Genomic DNA, 17356 nt, shown 5'->3' with positions numbered 1-17356 from the left:
AGACAGATGTTTATCAGGTTCGGATACGTAAGAGCGGCACCTTTTACGAAATGCCGCGATAAAACAAGTCGTTGAGCTCAACCGTCTCCTTTTGCCAAAAGTTAATGGCAAAGGGATCCTCTCTATATCCTCTTTTCTACGCAATCAATCAGACAGTCTCTTTGGCTAACTATGCGACGTGGCACTCCGTATCTTCTCCCGGGTTTCTCGAGTATCTCGTCCGCCCACGATTTCCCGCAGCGCGGACGCCGTCCAAACCTCACTTCAAGTGAAAATTGGTTGATGGTGCCAGTTCTCACACGGTCTGGTCGAAACGTTTACCGTGGTCACGTTAAGCGACGGCGGAAATAGGACTTTGAGCCAGGTGCTTCGGATAACAGACTCAAGGCACTCATATATACAGCACCCCATCTTCGTCTATAGCCCCAGCAACTCATTTTAAACAGATATAAACAGATCTTCGAGATTACTTTTACCATTCTTCCTAACTTGAGACCGTAGAACAAGAAAGTAACATGGTGAGCCAAGTTGCCCCTGATGTGCGTTTCCCGCTAACACCTGTCTTAGCCTAAAACGCTTATCACACCTTTTATTTATCACCCAGATGCTCCTTCCTCACAGCCTAACCCTTCCCTTTCTAACCCCAGTTTCCCGGAGGCCAAGCCACCCAGGCGGTCGATCTTCTGCATACCTACTGCATCCTTCAATCCGTTTAAGCGTTTTCGTACGCAGAAAGATCTTCCACGCCGCCCATATCAGCCATCTGAAGTCATCCAGTCTTATGATGGATTCTGCAATATATCTTCTTCAGAGACCAGAATAGCAAGTGACATGTGGTGTGATGTCTCCTGCATGGCCGACAAATACTCCATCAGGTCCATTAGCGCTTCCCAAATATCGGCTGCCGGTGGTGATGAGGACGTTACGAAAGATGAGTCGGAAGATGCCAACGTTCCTAATTCGGTTGCTATCGACTTTAGGGAGGGGGATACGCCTGTGCCGGCTCGCCAAGCAAGCGGAAAGGAGATGGGAAATTCCATGGCCACTTCCGAAATCGTTTTCCAGGACAAGCAGGCCAAAGACGCGATGTGGGTGGAGGTGCTTCCAAATTCCTCCCCTATATGCGATGAGCCACCAACTCTCAAAGCAACTAAACGCGATACTGTCTGCTTAGACTTACTGGACAAAGGTCAACAGATCGTGCTTTCTGCATTTTCAGAGTTCTCCCCCTCCGAGTCGATCAGGCGTGCTCGCGCTTCGCTCAGGGATATCAGTCCATCACGGCCGGCCTATTCTTGGAACAACAAGAGAAAATCGAGGAAATTGACTCGCTCAAACGCTATCCGAAGATACAAGCGATAGACTCGTAAGATTGGACATTTTATATAAGCTTGGACATTCATACATAGTGTTGTATATGTAATTATTTAATATATGGTACCTGTATTATCTAACAAGACTCTACTTTCTTTCTTGACATGTCATTCGATCTATATTGAGGTCCCTTTGTTTTCAGTTAAATGCCTCCTCCAACCGACGACAAACACTCTTTTATTGAAGAAAAGCGGATATACTTCTTCTTACGTCTAGCGGATATGAAATGTTCTTGAATTTAAACACCACCAATGAGCATACATATGAATACCCGCCGACAATCAACCTGAGCTCTATGTATTCCCACCGTTTGTTTGGTACAGCCCACCGTAACAATTTCAGGAAAAGAGAAGAAGCAAGAAGCAAATAAAAGCCTGGTTCGTTTTTTTTATTTAATTGTACTAGTACACGGCTATTTAGCGGACTTGCGCAGCACCCATCATGCCTTTTCTCAAAAAATCTCATCATTGGACGGGATAAATCCAGATGAGGCATCAAAGTGCAACAAGAAGTCGCTCGTTCTCGCTGGAATTTATAATATGCCACCGTCGGATACCTACTATGTATTGATTATATCGCCGCGTCTGTCGTTGAACAACGGCAAAATCCATCTTTAATATTATTCTTATCTTCTGGTGGGCATACATTCCAAGGCGAACTTACCACAGGGGACGGCCCAGAGCAGCTTCCCATTTGCTCCACTTATTATGAAAGTAACCATAACCCGGCCATCGATCGCCATCATCAATCGACAGGACGACAAAGCTAGTGATAGTAATAGTCGAGTCTTGTTGATGATCACTGTAGCGCCCGTGCACCGCCCTTTGGCTTGTGCTGATTAACAACCCTGAAGATGGGAAACTAACTCCCGAACGATCAGCAGCATGGGTCCTTTCCAAGCCAAATTTGATCCTACCTGGTGTTTCGAAGGAGGCTAATAACTGCTGATGGTTCAGGATGTGGGCGAGTGCAAGTGTAAACTGTATGCGTAAAGCTGATGGTGAGGGTGCGGGCGCAGGTTGGCAATCTATTCTGGCCCACTACACTGGAATGCATATATATATACCACCTGCCCCTCCCAGCTCTTTTCCGTTTCCCCCTTTCTTCCATTTCGTAACTCAACCATTCCAGATTAGGTGGGTAGCTTGTTTGCACCGTGTATACCGGGTGATCTGAAGAAACAACAAAAGCGTCTTCGAGATTGCCTTTTATTCTTCCACTGAGTGCAGGTCACATCAGTGAGACAAACGTTGAACGTTTCTTCCAGCCATCCCTTATAACTAGTAGGTGCATTTAGCTGCGACATAAACTCGCAAAACTGATTACAAGCTATTAGTTATGTCTCGTTCCTCCTCTCCTGACATTGAAAAAGGCGTCCCTCCTCCGCCCCGTCGCTCAAGAGGAAAGTGCTGCTGTATCCTCTTTTGCGTTTTATTGCTCCTTGCCGCTTTAGCAGTAGGTGGCTTTGCCCTCTATGAATATGTGATCAAACCTCGCATAATCGATACACACCTTTTATCCGATATCGACGGCAATGGATCAACTACAGCATCGGCACCAACTCTGTTACAGACGACGGTAATACCTACTGCGACCAGTCCGTCATTCAACGGGGCTGTTGGAGGATATACTCCGGCCATTGGGGTTTGGAGTAAGGCCGATAAGGATGATTTAGATGGTGAAGGGGACGGTAGCGGGACTGTGGATCAAGATGTTTCAAACGAAGGCCAGTCTAATAATTCCGCTGGCATTGATGACGCTATTATGGCCATCGATCACACGACTTCCGCCTCTGCTTCTGACCCATCTTCCGCCACGAAAGATTCCGTCACGAAAGACTGGGATGGGTACGATTCTGGGCAATGGAACAATGATAAATGGGGATGGCAGAATTATGGACCTTGAGCTCGTAGTCTGAGACTGTTGGAGCAAGTGTTTGTCAACACTGTTGGATTCTTCACATTACTATCTAGATGAGCTTTTTTTACTTTTTACTTCGATATAGTATACGGCATGCACGCTGCAGTAATAATCCGATTGCATACCCTAAAGACTGAAAACGGTCGGGAAACTGCATAAACCATATTGTAAAAAGAGGTATCAATAGGCTACCTTGATTTTACACTCTTAATTCTTGCACAGTACACATTGCTTACAATCTCGCCCTTTAGTTTTGCCTCGCTCACAACAAGAATCTATCGGTACCCATACCCTGTTTGATTTTGGTACATCATCGGGTTGTACCCTGTCATTTGGGACATCATTCCAGGCATTCCCTGCCCCTGCATACCCATCATACCAGTCTGTTGCGGCATCATCCCGGTAGGTTGAGCCATCATGCCAGTCTGCTGAGGCATCATACCCGGCGCGCCGTTATAGCCTGTAGTGAGTGGACGAAGGGCATCGTATTTGCCTGTTCCAGATGTCAGCACTCATCGCACCATCCGAGGGGTTTTTCCCTTTTTTCTACACACCAGCTGCTTGAGGTTGTTGTTCCTCGGGTTTACCAAAGTCCGTCTTCTTCATAGCCGCAAAGATGTTTGAAGGCGCAAACTTGTCAGGGGCCTGCTGAGCTTGTTGAGGTTGAGGAGGGGGCATGGAGGCAATGGTGTTAAATGTGGACTGTTGTTGTTGTTGTTGTTGTTGTTGTTGTTGGGGAAAGCCAGTAAAGTCTATGGGTAGATTAGTGCGCCATTCACGAAAATCCAAAATTGCCACTTACTAGGCTGCATACCCATCTGACCGGTGAAGAACCCAGTTTGCTGAGGCATCATTTGTTGCTGAGCATGGAAGCTGGAAGTAGTCTGAGGCTGTTGCTGTTGCGGCTGGAATCCAGTTTGCTGAGCACCCATCGGCAATAGATCTCGAGTTGGAACAAACATCCCTGTGGCTTGCGGTTGCATGGGGTTCAAAAGCCCCTGGTTTACGGGGACGGGGGCGAGCGGGCCACGGGGAGCGTTGGAAGAGTTGGACATGCCTGTTTGTTGAGCAAGCATCGACATCGGTTGGCCCGAGTTCTGCACACCGAGGCCATACGCGTTGGGAACAAAGGACTGCTGTGACTGGGCGGTAGGCTGAGGTGATAGCTGGGATTGTGGTTGCTGGGCGGCTGGGTGCTGAGCAGGTGCTGACGGTGCTCGGGGCGCGCCTGCGCCCGTCATGTGGGAAAACTTGTCAAAGCTTCCGCCCGTGTTATTCTGGCTGATGCCTGTACTCGCGGGCCTGAGCGCATTGATCTGAGCAAGCAGAGAGTCGGTGTTGTTGGCTACCTTGGGAGAAGTCGAGACGGGAGCAGCAGACGGCCCGGGGGATGAGCTGGTCGTAACAGTGGCAGGGGCGGGAGAGGAAGGCTTGGAAATGGGTTTGATAGTCCAGGCGTCATCGTCAAACCCGGTTGAAGTGGCAGGTGCTGCTGCCGGCTTCTTTTCCTCAACGGTGGGAGGAGTCAAAATCACGGGTGGAGGCGTAGGAGCACTGGGCGGGGTGGGTGTAAGAGTGACTTGAGCAAGCTTGTCGCTTGCAGCAGCCAATGCAGCGGCGTCGACTGATTCTGGACCGGTCGACTTCTTTTCCGGCCTCCCTCTTCGAGTGTTGTTGGCCAATTTCCCATTGGGACCGGTAAACAGTCCAGGCGGCTTGCCACCCGCCTCTTGTTCTTGCAACTGCCTCGCCAGCTCTTCATCCTTTTCAATCTGCGCTTGCTGCTCTGGTGTCTTCTTTGAGAACCTGCTCTGGATGACTTTGCGCACACGGATCACGTCGCCTTCGCGCAGACCGAGGGAGCGAAGTGTACCGTTATCCAAGTCGGGTAGGATGCTATCGTCAATACGGTCACGCTCAAAATTGGTAGCATAGCGGGTGCAGTCGTCCATATCGCACCCGGCGGAAAGGAAGAACTCGAACCAGTCGAATGGGGGGCGTTTACTTGCTGCCGCCTTGGAGGCACGCACGACTTCAGCGGGGATCGGTTCCTCGCTCCTGTGGGTGCTTTCGACCGACCTTTGTCCTGGTCGTCTACCTGTAGGCTGCTGGCCCAGCGGTCGGTCATCTTCATCCATGCTCGCCTTTTTAGCCTTCTTTGCTTCATGCCTCCTGATCAACTCGGTATCGCGCGCAGACATTTTTTCGAGTGGGACGTCGATAATGACTCCGTTGAGCTTGTGCAGGCGGACCTTGCCATTGAGCAGACCGAGGTATTCAGCTTCGACGTCGAACTGTCCGCTTTTATCGGACCAGGTGCGGACCTTGGCGGGGTTGGGTTCTGCGGAAACAAGAAAGATGAGTGAATCACTAGAAAGGAGAACAAGTTTTTTAAAAACTTACTGGAACGAGCATTGTCAGGAGGTCGTGCGGGAGCGGCATGTCCTCTGGTGGGAAGCCTGTTGGCAGCTGCGGCCACATCGTTGCCCGACGGCCTTTTCGTGATTTGAGGCGGCTGCAATCCTCCAGCCCGGGCGTTCTCCCTCCTACGCAGTTTCAAAGTCAGGGATGGGTCATTAAAAAATGTCTTTTAAACCCAACTTACGCCGCTTTGGCCTCTTCCTCTCGTCGTCTTCGTTCCTCTTCTTGTCTTCGTAAAGCCTTTCTTGCTGCCCTCTCCTTTTGTTCTTCCTCAATCTGGATAGCCAACTGCCTGTCCTCTTCTTCTTGCATGCGACGAGCTTCGGCAGCCGCTTGAATCCGACGTCGTTCTTCTTCTGCGGCAAGTTGACGCTGACGCTCAGATTCCTGCTGGGCGGCACGGGCTTCGGCTTCGGCTTCAGCTTTGGCTTCGGATGCACGATACTCTTCTTCATCGTCCTCATCGTACGCGGCAGGTCCACCCGCGGCAGAAGCGGAGGGAGCAGGGACAGAGCCGTCATTGAGCTGAAGGTACGCGGCGGGCACTACACCTTGCTGACCGTTTGAATCCTTGACGAGCCACCACTCGTCGTTCTCCTTGTCCACGATGGCTACCGTATCGTTCTCCTTTACCGTCAGTTCGTCATCGCCCGCGGCATCAAAGTCGTAGAGAACGGTCGCTGCTTCTTCTTCACCTTTTTGCGCGGGCGCGGGCTCGAGCGCGGGCTCGGGCTCGGCAAAGCGGACACCCTTTGGTTCAGAGTTGTTGGAGGTGGCGGAGATGGTGCGGGAAGGATGGGGGGGAGGAGGAAGCGGGGTGAAAGCGGGTTGTGGTGCGCGCTCCGGTTGGGGTTGGGGTTCGGGCTCGGGTTCGGCCTCGTCTTCAGAAGAGACAGGTTGTGCCTCGTTGTTGAGCAATTCAAGGGCCTCGCCTGCGGCAGCTTTGCTTTGCTCGAGCTTGGCAAGAATGGCGCGTGCAGTATCAGCGCTGCCGCAATGGAACTGAAGGGGTTCGGCGAGGGTGGAGAGGGCGAGAGAGAGGTTCTTGGAGGAAGGCTGGCTGACGGAGAGGACGTCTGTGATTGGGTATTGTTTGACAGGAGCGGCCTGCAAAAGAAGATTTTTTTGGTGTAAATGAGAAACATGTCATCTTGTGAAGCACTCACCTTGTCAGTATCAGATGCGAAAAAGACTGCAGCGTTGCCGACACCAAGTGTCCCTTTCTTCTTCTTTTTGCCCTCGAGCTCACTGATGCTCCATGTTTCGACCTTGTCCTTGAGCTTGAGCTGCCTCTGCTTCTCGGCGAGCTCCTTTTCGTGCTCAGCCTGCCTTTGCGCCTCGAGCTCTGCCTCGGTATCGGCTGCGTCGGCAACCTGGACCTGCTCCGACGCATCGAGGGGCTCGCAATAGTTGCGTGGGACAAAGCCGAGCTTGGATGAAGGGTCCGAGTCCAGTCGAACGAGGAGCCAGTCGTCTTCGACAGAGTACACGTGCAGGGCGGATTCATCTGACATGGATAGTTCTTCCGGAGAGGTGGATTCATAGGCGAACATGGCGCGGGTGGTGCTTATGGGTGGTATCTGTGATGCGCGTCAGCCGAGATGTGGTTGCTGGCGTCGTCGAGCTGGCGGAGCTGGAGCGCGACAGGTGCCGGGACAGCGGCAGGACGGACGGACTCACCTCCTCGACATAGGTGGCGGGTACGAGGCCGACCTGGCCGTCTGCGCCGCCGTTATCATCCTTGAGCTTTGCCTTCCACCAGCTGCATGGGTGTGAGTGTGTGGCTGTGGGAGCGGGACTCACTCGTTGTCCTCCTTGTCGATGATGTAGAGGATGTGGTCTTCATGGAAGGCGAGCTCGGTGTCTGGGTCCTGTGGCTGGTAGTCGTAGAGGGCCTTTGCGACTGCGACGTAGGCCATGGTGCGGGGCGGGCGATGGCGGGGATGAAGCGGGAGATGAGCGGAGTGGAGATGGAAACGCAAGATGGACGACGCCGCCTCTTTTCGTCGCCCGCGTCCACTCCTCCACTCACCACTCACCCACCCCCCACCCCCCCCCCGATGTCCCGCCCGCAAGCTGCGCCCCCCCGCCCAGGCACCGCCAAGCCGCAGGGCGCATCCCCGCCGGCGAACGTGCCGAGGCGCAACCCGGGCACGGTTCCAGGTGAGCGCCCCCGCCCCGCGCAGCAGCTGACCCCCAGGCCTCGCACGGACCGCCTCCTCCCTCCGCCAGGGCGCCTCGCTCTCCTCGCTCCCGGCCCATCTCAGGAACCTCTCTGCGCCCCGCGTCCCCTCGCCCCTCGGCAAAGGCACCCCCGCCCGCCAGCTCAAGCAGTCCCTCCCCGTGCGCACGTCCAAGACCACCGAGCGCCATGTCCTCCTGCCCGAGGACCCCCAGCTCGCGCCCCTCCACCAAGGCCCCGTCGAGGCCCCGTCCCCGCTCGCCACCCCACCCAGGCGCGGCTCAGTCGGCAGCGCGCTCGGAAGGCACCCCGCCGACGAGCGCAGCGACGCCGAGAAGATGACCAAGCGCGAGCGGGAAGAGAACAAGCTGCCCAGGCTCACTGCCTATGCCACCGCCGAGGGCTACAAGCTCAAGGCGCTGCAGGCCTTTCTCAAGCGCGAACATGGCGTGAGCGTCGTGCGGGTCTATGACGATTGCGTGTATGCGGTATGGCGTTTCCCCTGCTCCAGCACCCAGCGACTGACGCCGTGCGTAGATCTACAACCTGCCCCTTCTTCCGGGATACGCAACGACCAAAGTACGCTCGTCGCCCGTCGTCAAGTCGCCCGGCGGTGTCTCCCTCATGGAGCGCATGACCATGGCCGAGGAGCAAGGCTACAACGACTCGTACTTTCCCCGCGAGGATCCGACGGAAGCCACGCCGGCAGAGTATATTCTCTCCAGCTCTCCATCTGGCGGTGGCGACCTAAGTGGCGTCGGTACCGATCTAGACGTCCTCGCACAAGATGGGGAAAGGGAGCGAGAGATGCGCGAGGCTGAGCGCGAAGGCGAGCGGCCAACCACACATTATGAAGCCGTGAAACCCGAGGATGAGCCTCACCCCTGTGAACACACGCACCATGATCCGGGGACACACCTATCTCCCGATCACCCTGGCTACCTCGAGCACACCCCCTCCACAGCCCTCACTCCCATGGATCTACCGCCACACCACCACCGCCGCCTATCAACAGGCATGCAAATGCCAGAGGAATACACGGCACACTCCTCTCCAAGGGCTCAGCACAGACCTCGTCGACGGAAATCGCAAGCTTCTCTGAACAACGTGGCAGAAGCCATATTCTTCTCATACGGTGTGTCCGTATTCTTTGGATTCAACGAAGGCGAGGAAAAGGAAATCATGGAGGATGCAGAGACCGCCGGGGCTTGGACTCGAGGTCTAGGCGAAGACGACTGGGAAATCGAAGAGTTCCACTATGTGGTATGTTTATTTTTCTTTTTCCAGCATAAACGACCCCACCACTGATTCGCAACACAGCACGACCCAGACGCCGAGAACCCTCGGATCTACAACGACATGTTTACATTCAAATCCCGCTCACACCTCTTCAAACTTTCTCTCGCGCACGCCATTGCGCAGTCGACAAAACTGAGCATATACGAGTCTGTCATGCAAGAGACGCTTTCACTTACCGCCTCATTCCCCAAGGAACTGTCCATAACAGGGCACCTGCAGTTGACGAGGAGGGAAGCGCTCAAAATGACAGGTAGATTGTTCAAATTGCGGATGGACGTCAACTTGAGTGGCGGCATCCTCGATACTCCCGAGTTATTCTGGTCAGAAGCTTCCCTCTTCCCACTGTACGAAGCCGTTCACGAGTACCTCGAGATCGGTCCGAGGATCCAGGTACTGAACGATAGGCTCGCAGTTGCCGGTGATCTGGTACGTAATTATCAAGCCCAACTCTATTGATCAATCTGATATACTAAAATATAAATAAAACGGTATAGCTCGAAATCATCCATGAGTATATCGAAGAACAAGCAACCCATCGACTCACTTGGATCATCATCTGGTTGATCGTTGTGGCGTGCTTTGTTGAACTGGCAAGTCGTCATCCGAAATATGGCGCATATTGGGAGCTGACGCAAAAGTTGAAACATAAAACAGGGCGAAGTTATCGCGAGAATGATCTTCCATGCCATACCAAGGGAACAGGGTGAATTCTTGATGCTCAAGGCTCCCCAGCTGTTGATCGGCGCAGGTCAAAGCTTTGTCTAGAGGCCTTATTAGATGCGTTGCGTGTGTAATAATAAATAAAAACATTTAGAAGCAGTATTTTGTATATGTATATTGAACATGTTACATCCTACAGATCATCTCGCTGATGCCTATGGAGATTGGCAGAGCTCGTATTATAAAACACATCATATGTATTCCTACATGTTAATTTTTGCGAATATCTTTCTGCGATTTATCTTTTCCGTCATTCTTTTCACCGCCAAAACTAATTATGCCACCAACAACTTTACAAATCACTCGAGGTAAAGAGTTGAACGATGAGCACCGTATCGCCCTCGCGCCATGAAGCAGAGGACGATCAAAAAGACGAGTGCAAACAGGACCAAAATTCTAAAAATATTATGAGCAACCGCAAAGACCCCAATCTTTTTCGCCAAAATGCACTCACGTATCAATCCAACTGATGACGACGAGACCCTTGACAACCGAGCATCGCGAAAACGTCTGGCCCGAGTTGCCACAGTCAACCTTGTCGGTCAAAGCGGTAAGGGACGAGACGCCAATAAGGTAGAGAATGAATGAAATGGCAATGGGAATAAGATGGGTGAGAAGGCCAAAGGCTCGGCTTTGGCCAAGAAGTTGGAAGCCAACCGTCAGAATCACTGTTTTTTAAAAAAAAATTGTCAGCTAATCACAATGAAACACATATTATCAAACAACTTACAGCCCCATGCAGTCGTCCATACACTTGCCACCAGCAAGATCCTTATCCTGTCCCTGTATGCATTGGTATGAGCAGGTGGATAGCCGTTGCTGTTGTAGTGGCCGACAAGGGAACCGGAAATGCCAAGAGCAACGATAGAGGCAAGGAGGACAAGGGTGAAAAGGAAAGTATGAGTGAAACGGATAACACGTTCAGAAGGCATAGTGGATTTGTTAGTGGCCGCAGGTGCGATCAAGAGTGTTGAATCAAAGGTGGAAATGTAGAGGGTATATAGCAACAAGAGTGTTCTTGTTAGAGCGAGGCAAAACAGATAAAGTGACGGACACGCTTCAAGCCTGGAGCAATGACGACATTCCATCAATCTTCCCACGGGCGCTATCCGGTATTCGGACCACCCGATTCCTTCTGATATAAATTACGTAAATACACAAAGATCTCCTTTTTTTAACCATCGGTCGCGTTGTTTTCGTGGCGTCCGCTGCACAGCCATCGTGTATCTCTGCTTTTGAATCTCGAGTCTGCTGTGAAGCCGCCAATTTCCTCATCATCAATCCGACCATGCTCTCCCCTTCAACCCTGCTTCACGCCCTCTCTCTCGCAGCTCTGGCAGCTTTACCTGCGCAAGCCCAACTCGCAAACACGTTTCAGTATGTTGGACTGTCTGGCGTGTCCGCCCAGCAAATGTTCTTGGGCACTTTGCACAAGGTTTATATCGTAGACAAGACGTGAGCGTAATCCACCGATGAAAACGTCTCTATGTATCCATGTCTGATAACAGTTGAAAACAGTGAAAATAACAATGCGACTGTGAATGGACATCCAGCATGGGCCTCGGAATACGACCTGGCCACGAACACTTTTCGCACGATGGACGTGCTTTCAAATTCGTTCTGTGCCGGGGGTACTGTTCTAGGAAACGGCACGTGGCTCAATGCGGGTGAGATTCTGCTGTCATGTCACAAAAACAAAAAACAAAAAGAACTGCCGTCCTGACGCATTGCACATCCAGGAGGGAATCAAGCAATCACTTATGGCGGAGCAGCGATGCCAAGCACTCAGCAGAGCGGACAGTCACCATATGGTGACTGGGATGGCGGAAAGGCCGTCCGCTTGCTCGACCCGTGTGATGACGAATCATGCGAATGGGTGGACGACCCAGCACTATACATGACCAGTCGACGGTGGTATCCGACACTCGAGACGTTGGAGGATGGATCAGCTATCATTATGGGCGGCTGTGGTGAGTATCCTTCTGCATTTTTTACCTGCTTTCAAATCCTAATTGCTATCAGAATGGGGAGGATATGTCAACTATGCAGACAACCAAAACAACCCTACAGTCGAATATTTTCCTCCCAAAGGCCAACCTTTTACCCTCAACTTCCTTCTCAACACCATGCCTGTGAATCTCTTCCCCCTGGTCTGGCTTCTTCCCTCTGGCAACCTCTTTGTCCAAGCAGAGTACCAAGCCGAGATCTTTGATTACAAAAATAACATTGAATACCCAATCAGTGATATCCCTGATTGTGTCCGAGTATATCCAGCATCCGCTGGAACCGCAGTCTTGCCCATGACTCCTGAAAACAACTGGACGGCGACAATTATATTTTGTGGAGGGACATTTTTAGAATCGGATCAGTGGACAACAGATTGGAATATCAGTCAATACCCGGCAAACCAGAGCTGTGTGCACATCAGTCCCGATGTCGATCTGACTTGGTACCAGAATGATCCTCTTGACACAGGACGTTCCATGGGCAACGTGAGTGGTATGACAATTACCAAGTATACAAAGCGGCTGACATTTATCTAGTTCATTAATCTCCCTGACGGTCGACTCTTTTACGTCAACGGCGCTCGCACTGGAACAGCCGGGTACGGGACTCAAGACTGGGCTGTTGGCGAATCATATGCAGATCATCCCCTTTATCAATCGTGGTATTTTGACCCCTCTCAGCCTTCAGGACAAAGATGGTCTAAAGCAGGCGTGTCGTCTATCCCACGAATGTATCACTCTTCAGCGTCTTTGTTGCCGGACGGCACTGTGATCATTTCGGGCAGTAACCCTAATGCGGACTGTGAGTATTTTCAAGAGCCTAGTCGCTCTATAGAAATACTAACAAGAACGTAGATGTGGATGCGGTCAACAACGCGAGCTACACCTACTTCACACAATATCAAGTGGAGATATTCTATCCAGACTAGTGAGTCTCTTCCTCATCTTTGCTACGTAACTTATCGTCATTAGTGCGGATCATGTAAAGCCGACACCACAAGGCATGCCTAGTAATATTACCTGTACGTCTTTTTTTTTTCCTCTTCATCGCTTTGATACGAATGAATCAAGACTAACGGAAAGGATAGACGGCGGCGACTATTTCAACATCACCCTCTCAGCTTCGGATCTTTTCAACGTTCCGATTAATATCAACAAAACCCGTGCAGTGATCATGCGCACTGGCTTTTCAACGCATACGATGAACATGGGTCAACGACACATCGAATTGGAAACGAGTTTTACAACGACGGATGATGGTGGAGGGATCTTGCATGTCGCACAATTACCGCCAAATCCCGGTATACTCGGTAAGTCTCTCCATTTCTGCAGTTACAAGGCCCTGATCTAATGCTGGCGTTGCAGCCCCCGGACCAGCACTCTTCTTTATTGTAGTGGACGGCATTCCCTCGAATGCCTCGTGGGTAATGATTGGTGATGGCATCATTGGGGAGCAAACTCTGCATGAGAAGAGCGTTTTGCCACGCTCCCAGATTAGTGCACAAATCATGGCACAATATGGGTTTATCACTTATTCCACTAACACGACTTCTACTGCGACAACAACCTGGGGAAGTTGGAAGCTGGCAGGAATGAGCTTGATGTGCTTGTGGGGAGGTATCGTGCTTTTATAGATTGGAAAACGATACGCGGACATTTTTTTTTGGTCATATTACGGCGTACTCTATGAACAATTGTTGTGCATTCCCAAATCTGATTCTGCTCACTGTTGTGCATTCCCAAGTCTGACTGTGCTCACTGCGGTAACGATTTTGCGAAATTAAGCCTATTTTTACTTGAGCGCCTCCATTAACCACGACTTGAGATCTTCAATCTCCTGAGGACAGGAAGAATGGGGCATTCCTGGGTAGGATTCAAAACGGATACCAGGACGAGCAAAGGTTGTGCCCTGAGAAAGCAGCTTGTAGCCACATTTTTGTACAAGAAAATCAACTGATCGTTGTCCAACTGGATCACAAGTCAGTCAAGCAAAAAAAGGATCGTATTTGGACGTACAGCGGTAATCGACCACTGGGTCATTCGTTCCGTGGCCCCAGAACACTGGAATATCCTTGGCATGCTCAGACATCATCTGCTTCAAGATCAATTTTTCATATCATTATTTTGAGAAAGATGATTCTTACTTGTACAATCTTGTGGTTGAGAGGGACCCAAGTGCTCAACGCCACCACTCCAGCCAGCTTCCTCTTTGTTGTCAGCATGTTTAGAACACTGATCGCGCCGCCCTGGGAAAAACCACCGAGAACGATCCTATTTTCAGGGATCCCACTATCCACCTCGGCTTGGATAAGCTCGTCAACTGACTTTAGCGTTTCGAGCATCCCCTGCTCATCGTCGTTCTCCGAGTTATCCAATTTATCAAGGTGACGAATGTCGAACCAAGATGGCATAGCCATGCCGTGGTTTAAGGAGACGGGGATTGTAGGGGCATGTGGAAGTATCCATTTCACATTAGGGAACGAGCTCCAAAGCATCTTAGCAACAGGAAGCCACCCATGGCCTGATTAGCAGGGTTAGTATTTGTGACTTGTTCAGTTTTCTCAGACATACCACTATCGCCCAACCCCTAAACCAGTCTGCAAGATGAGCTACGCTCATCATAATGCAAGTATTGGGACTCACGTGAAGAAAGATGACAGTAGCAGTATGGGCCTCCTTGGGCGAAATCTTTAGGTGTTTCAAAGATGTGGGCATGGTGTCTTGCAGCAATGGCGATGGTAATCGAGTTTTAGACGGGATTGACGAGATCCAATATAAAGAAATTGTGACTAGAGCAATGCAGGCAATAAGCAAATTGCGGACAGTAAAGCCTATCACGAACATACAGCAAAACAAAGACTGTATTTCTTGGATTGCATGGAAATGTAGTTTCGTTTTTGGGACAAGACTAGACAAGACTCACTCACGTGAGTTTCGCTTCGGACAACTGCGCAAGTCTTATTTATGCAAAACCGCTGCATCTCATAATCGCTGATCTTCTTGAATTGTCCTACGTATTCTGTCTTCCACCTCCTACTTCTTCGTTATTATTTGTTCGTCTCTGTATCGATGAGAGTGGTGGGTACTATCAGGTCCAGCTCGGATGTTCCACCAAAAGCCCTAGGACAACCTGCTGCTGAAAACGGCAAAATAAGAAGCAGTGACGTGGAATGAGTAGACGCTATCCGCTCCTCCTCATCAACAAGCAACAGCAGCACTTCTGCTTGAACGGATAGTAGTAGCTAATAGTACGTAAAATAGCAACATCATGAATGATTGTAACTCTGCTAGAAACGCAACGCGGCGATGGCCTTACCTAGCGTTTGGCAACATGGAAAGCAACCACGCATTCATGCTCCTCCTCATTGGACAAATACCGTGAGCAATCTGGATACTGCATGGCATATATGATATTTAACACTAACTATAAGACCGATCCACTAACTAACTGTCGAGATATACTATGGAATCCGCACTCTTCAATTTTGATAACGGGACTTAAAGAATAGAAAGAAACCCACCAAGGAGTGACTTTAGGATAAGGCCGACATCCTTGAGAAGGGAGTTGACGAGTTTAAGGACACCAGCGACAAGGGAATCGACACCTTTGAGGATCAACGTGAGAGAGTCGTCAATCTGGTAGAGAAGCTTGGACACAGTGGTTTTGTGGGCAATATACGGAGGAATAGGCTGGATAATGTTCACGTTGACGGTCTGGATTACGTTGGACAGGGCTTGGGCAACCTGCTCCTTGTCGGTGTCGCGACTCCTCGAAATGTCAGTGAAGGCTACTCGTAAAGGAACAGACTACACATACGCAATGACAACGTCACGACTGAATAAAGAGACACCAGCACTGACGCCAACCGAAAGGTCAATGCCGAGCTCGTTACCACACCAGTTGAACGCATCGATCACGATATTGAGGCAAGCAGTAACTTCAGCCTCGACAGAGTTAGGACCGATAGAACCAGCAGCATTCTACCATCTTTCAGCTGCAGCCTAAATAGTATAGCGAACGAACTTACAACCCTGGTTTGGAGTTCGGTGATAACAGAAAGGACGTCCACATCTTTCTTGGTCAAGTCCGAAGTAACAGGAGTCAAAGCGCTCTCCACGAGAGGAGCTGCGAAGACAGACCCAATGAAGGGAAGGGCGGCAACGAACATGGAGGTGAATCGCATCTTGATGGTGTTTTAGCTGCTTGGATGAGTCGATAATAAATCAGAAGTTATGGCGGATTTCAACTGCTTTCAATGAGAAGAAGATATTGGAATGAAGAAAGAACGAGGAAGAAGGGGAAGAAGTGTCTGGGAAAGGTTTTTATACCCTTCAAAAGGCCTCCAGGATGATGAGCGCATACGACGTTACAGGGAGCCAAGAAATTCGAAAGGTATGGCAGACAGAAAAACTATAGGAGTGTGATTGGAGTTGACATGTTTGTTAGTCAAAAGTCGGAGATGATCCTTGTTCGCATCGAAAAAGTCGAGCTAGGCAGCTCACGAAAGGTATGCTGCAGAGGCTCGTGCATCCCAGTGCCTGTTATTTCAAGAAACTGAACGTGCTGAGCATCGAGTACCTCTCTTCCGTTCTTCCTCCGGTGGCCCTTTGTATTTGGCAACAGCTTCTGGTCTAATCAAACGCCAGGTCACGGGCCTTCTGATCCATGTTTCTTAGTTGGGTCGACGATGAACTGGCCGGCCGTGACAGTCACAGTAAGCTCAGCTGCCACTGAATGGATTGTTGTCATTTCATGAATGACGGGCCCTGTACTTGGCCACTTCTCATGCAACAAGTATTGTCCCACAATTCGAACAATTGCACCGATGTACAAGCATGGCTTCCGAAACTCACGATGACGACAATGTCACGGCACATAAATCATGATGGTTAAGCTTCTTCGACTTGCGCAAGGTATGAATAGTTAATTTTTCCACAGTTGCCGTTTCTGCGTCGCATGAGTACTATTTCTCAGTTGATCGATGACTCTTACTGATGACAGGTACATCATGATTCAGCTGGAACTATCATCATCGCTGCCCGCAGATTGTAAAAAAGAAAAAGGAATCCCTCCAGTTGCTAACAAAGACTATCTTGAGTTCGTGATGGACTAATTATAACTCTTCTTTGCTAGCTGAGGTTTGTATATCGCCCTAGAATTGGACAAATTATGATGCATGAACTCGTCATTGGTGCTGCATTTGTGGTGGTTGGTCGCTGGTGGCCTGCTAACCCGACTGCAGGTAAGTAGTAGCTTCTTTGACTTCTTGTGTCCAAATGAAAGTTATTGGAAGCAATTTATTATGTTCTCTTAGTATATAATAATGTAGGTCGTCCTTGACGACGTACTTGACGTTTTAGCAATATGTGGTGCATCGATATGAACAATCGCTTAAATGATATGTACAACTTGGACAGACGATTTGTTGACGAC

At 50.3% G+C, this 17356-nt stretch overlaps 5 protein-coding genes across 5 annotated transcripts; 2 read left to right on the top strand and 3 right to left on the bottom strand.

The window, feature by feature from the left end:
* Positions 1-3569: 3569 nt before the first annotated feature.
* CNBF2290 (hypothetical protein) lies at positions 3570-7634 on the bottom strand (the record flags this gene model as incomplete). The annotated part of the gene is made up of 8 exons (XM_769706.1): positions 3570-3787; positions 3849-4046; positions 4097-5635; positions 5698-5840; positions 5900-6822; positions 6882-7295; positions 7396-7477; positions 7519-7634. 8 exons carry the CDS (start codon positions 7632-7634, stop codon positions 3570-3572), a joined length of 3633 nt encoding a protein of 1210 aa, XP_774799.1.
* A 141-nt stretch (positions 7635-7775) lies between these two features.
* On the top strand, positions 7776-9961 carry CNBF2280 (hypothetical protein; the record flags this gene model as incomplete). Its single annotated transcript, XM_769705.1, has 6 exons — positions 7776-7878; positions 7916-8385; positions 8435-9160; positions 9218-9622; positions 9691-9786; positions 9851-9961. The coding sequence occupies 6 exons, from the start codon at positions 7776-7778 to the stop codon at positions 9959-9961; spliced, it is 1911 nt and encodes a 636-aa protein (XP_774798.1).
* A 1243-nt stretch (positions 9962-11204) lies between these two features.
* Positions 11205-13556, top strand: CNBF2270 (hypothetical protein; the record flags this gene model as incomplete). Its single annotated transcript, XM_769704.1, has 9 exons — positions 11205-11371; positions 11435-11583; positions 11656-11886; positions 11939-12408; positions 12460-12724; positions 12778-12850; positions 12895-12944; positions 13011-13232; positions 13288-13556. The coding sequence occupies 9 exons, from the start codon at positions 11205-11207 to the stop codon at positions 13554-13556; spliced, it is 1896 nt and encodes a 631-aa protein (XP_774797.1).
* Positions 13557-13714: 158 nt separating this feature from the next.
* CNBF2260 (hypothetical protein) lies at positions 13715-14637 on the bottom strand (the record flags this gene model as incomplete). Its single annotated transcript, XM_769703.1, has 5 exons — positions 13715-13890; positions 13939-14014; positions 14067-14443; positions 14494-14509; positions 14566-14637. 5 exons carry the CDS (start codon positions 14635-14637, stop codon positions 13715-13717), a joined length of 717 nt encoding a protein of 238 aa, XP_774796.1.
* A 783-nt stretch (positions 14638-15420) lies between these two features.
* On the bottom strand, positions 15421-16106 carry CNBF2250 (hypothetical protein; the record flags this gene model as incomplete). The annotated part of the gene is made up of 3 exons (XM_769702.1): positions 15421-15688; positions 15740-15903; positions 15951-16106. The coding sequence occupies 3 exons, from the start codon at positions 16104-16106 to the stop codon at positions 15421-15423; spliced, it is 588 nt and encodes a 195-aa protein (XP_774795.1).
* Positions 16107-17356: the final 1250 nt, after the last annotated feature.

This window comes from Cryptococcus neoformans, chromosome 6, assembly GCF_000149385.1.
Source record: "Cryptococcus neoformans var. neoformans B-3501A chromosome 6, whole genome shotgun sequence".
Taxonomy (NCBI): domain Eukaryota; kingdom Fungi; phylum Basidiomycota; class Tremellomycetes; order Tremellales; family Cryptococcaceae; genus Cryptococcus; species Cryptococcus deneoformans.
Note: the sequence above shows the minus strand (reverse complement) of the source record. Positions and strands in the feature narration are given on the sequence as shown.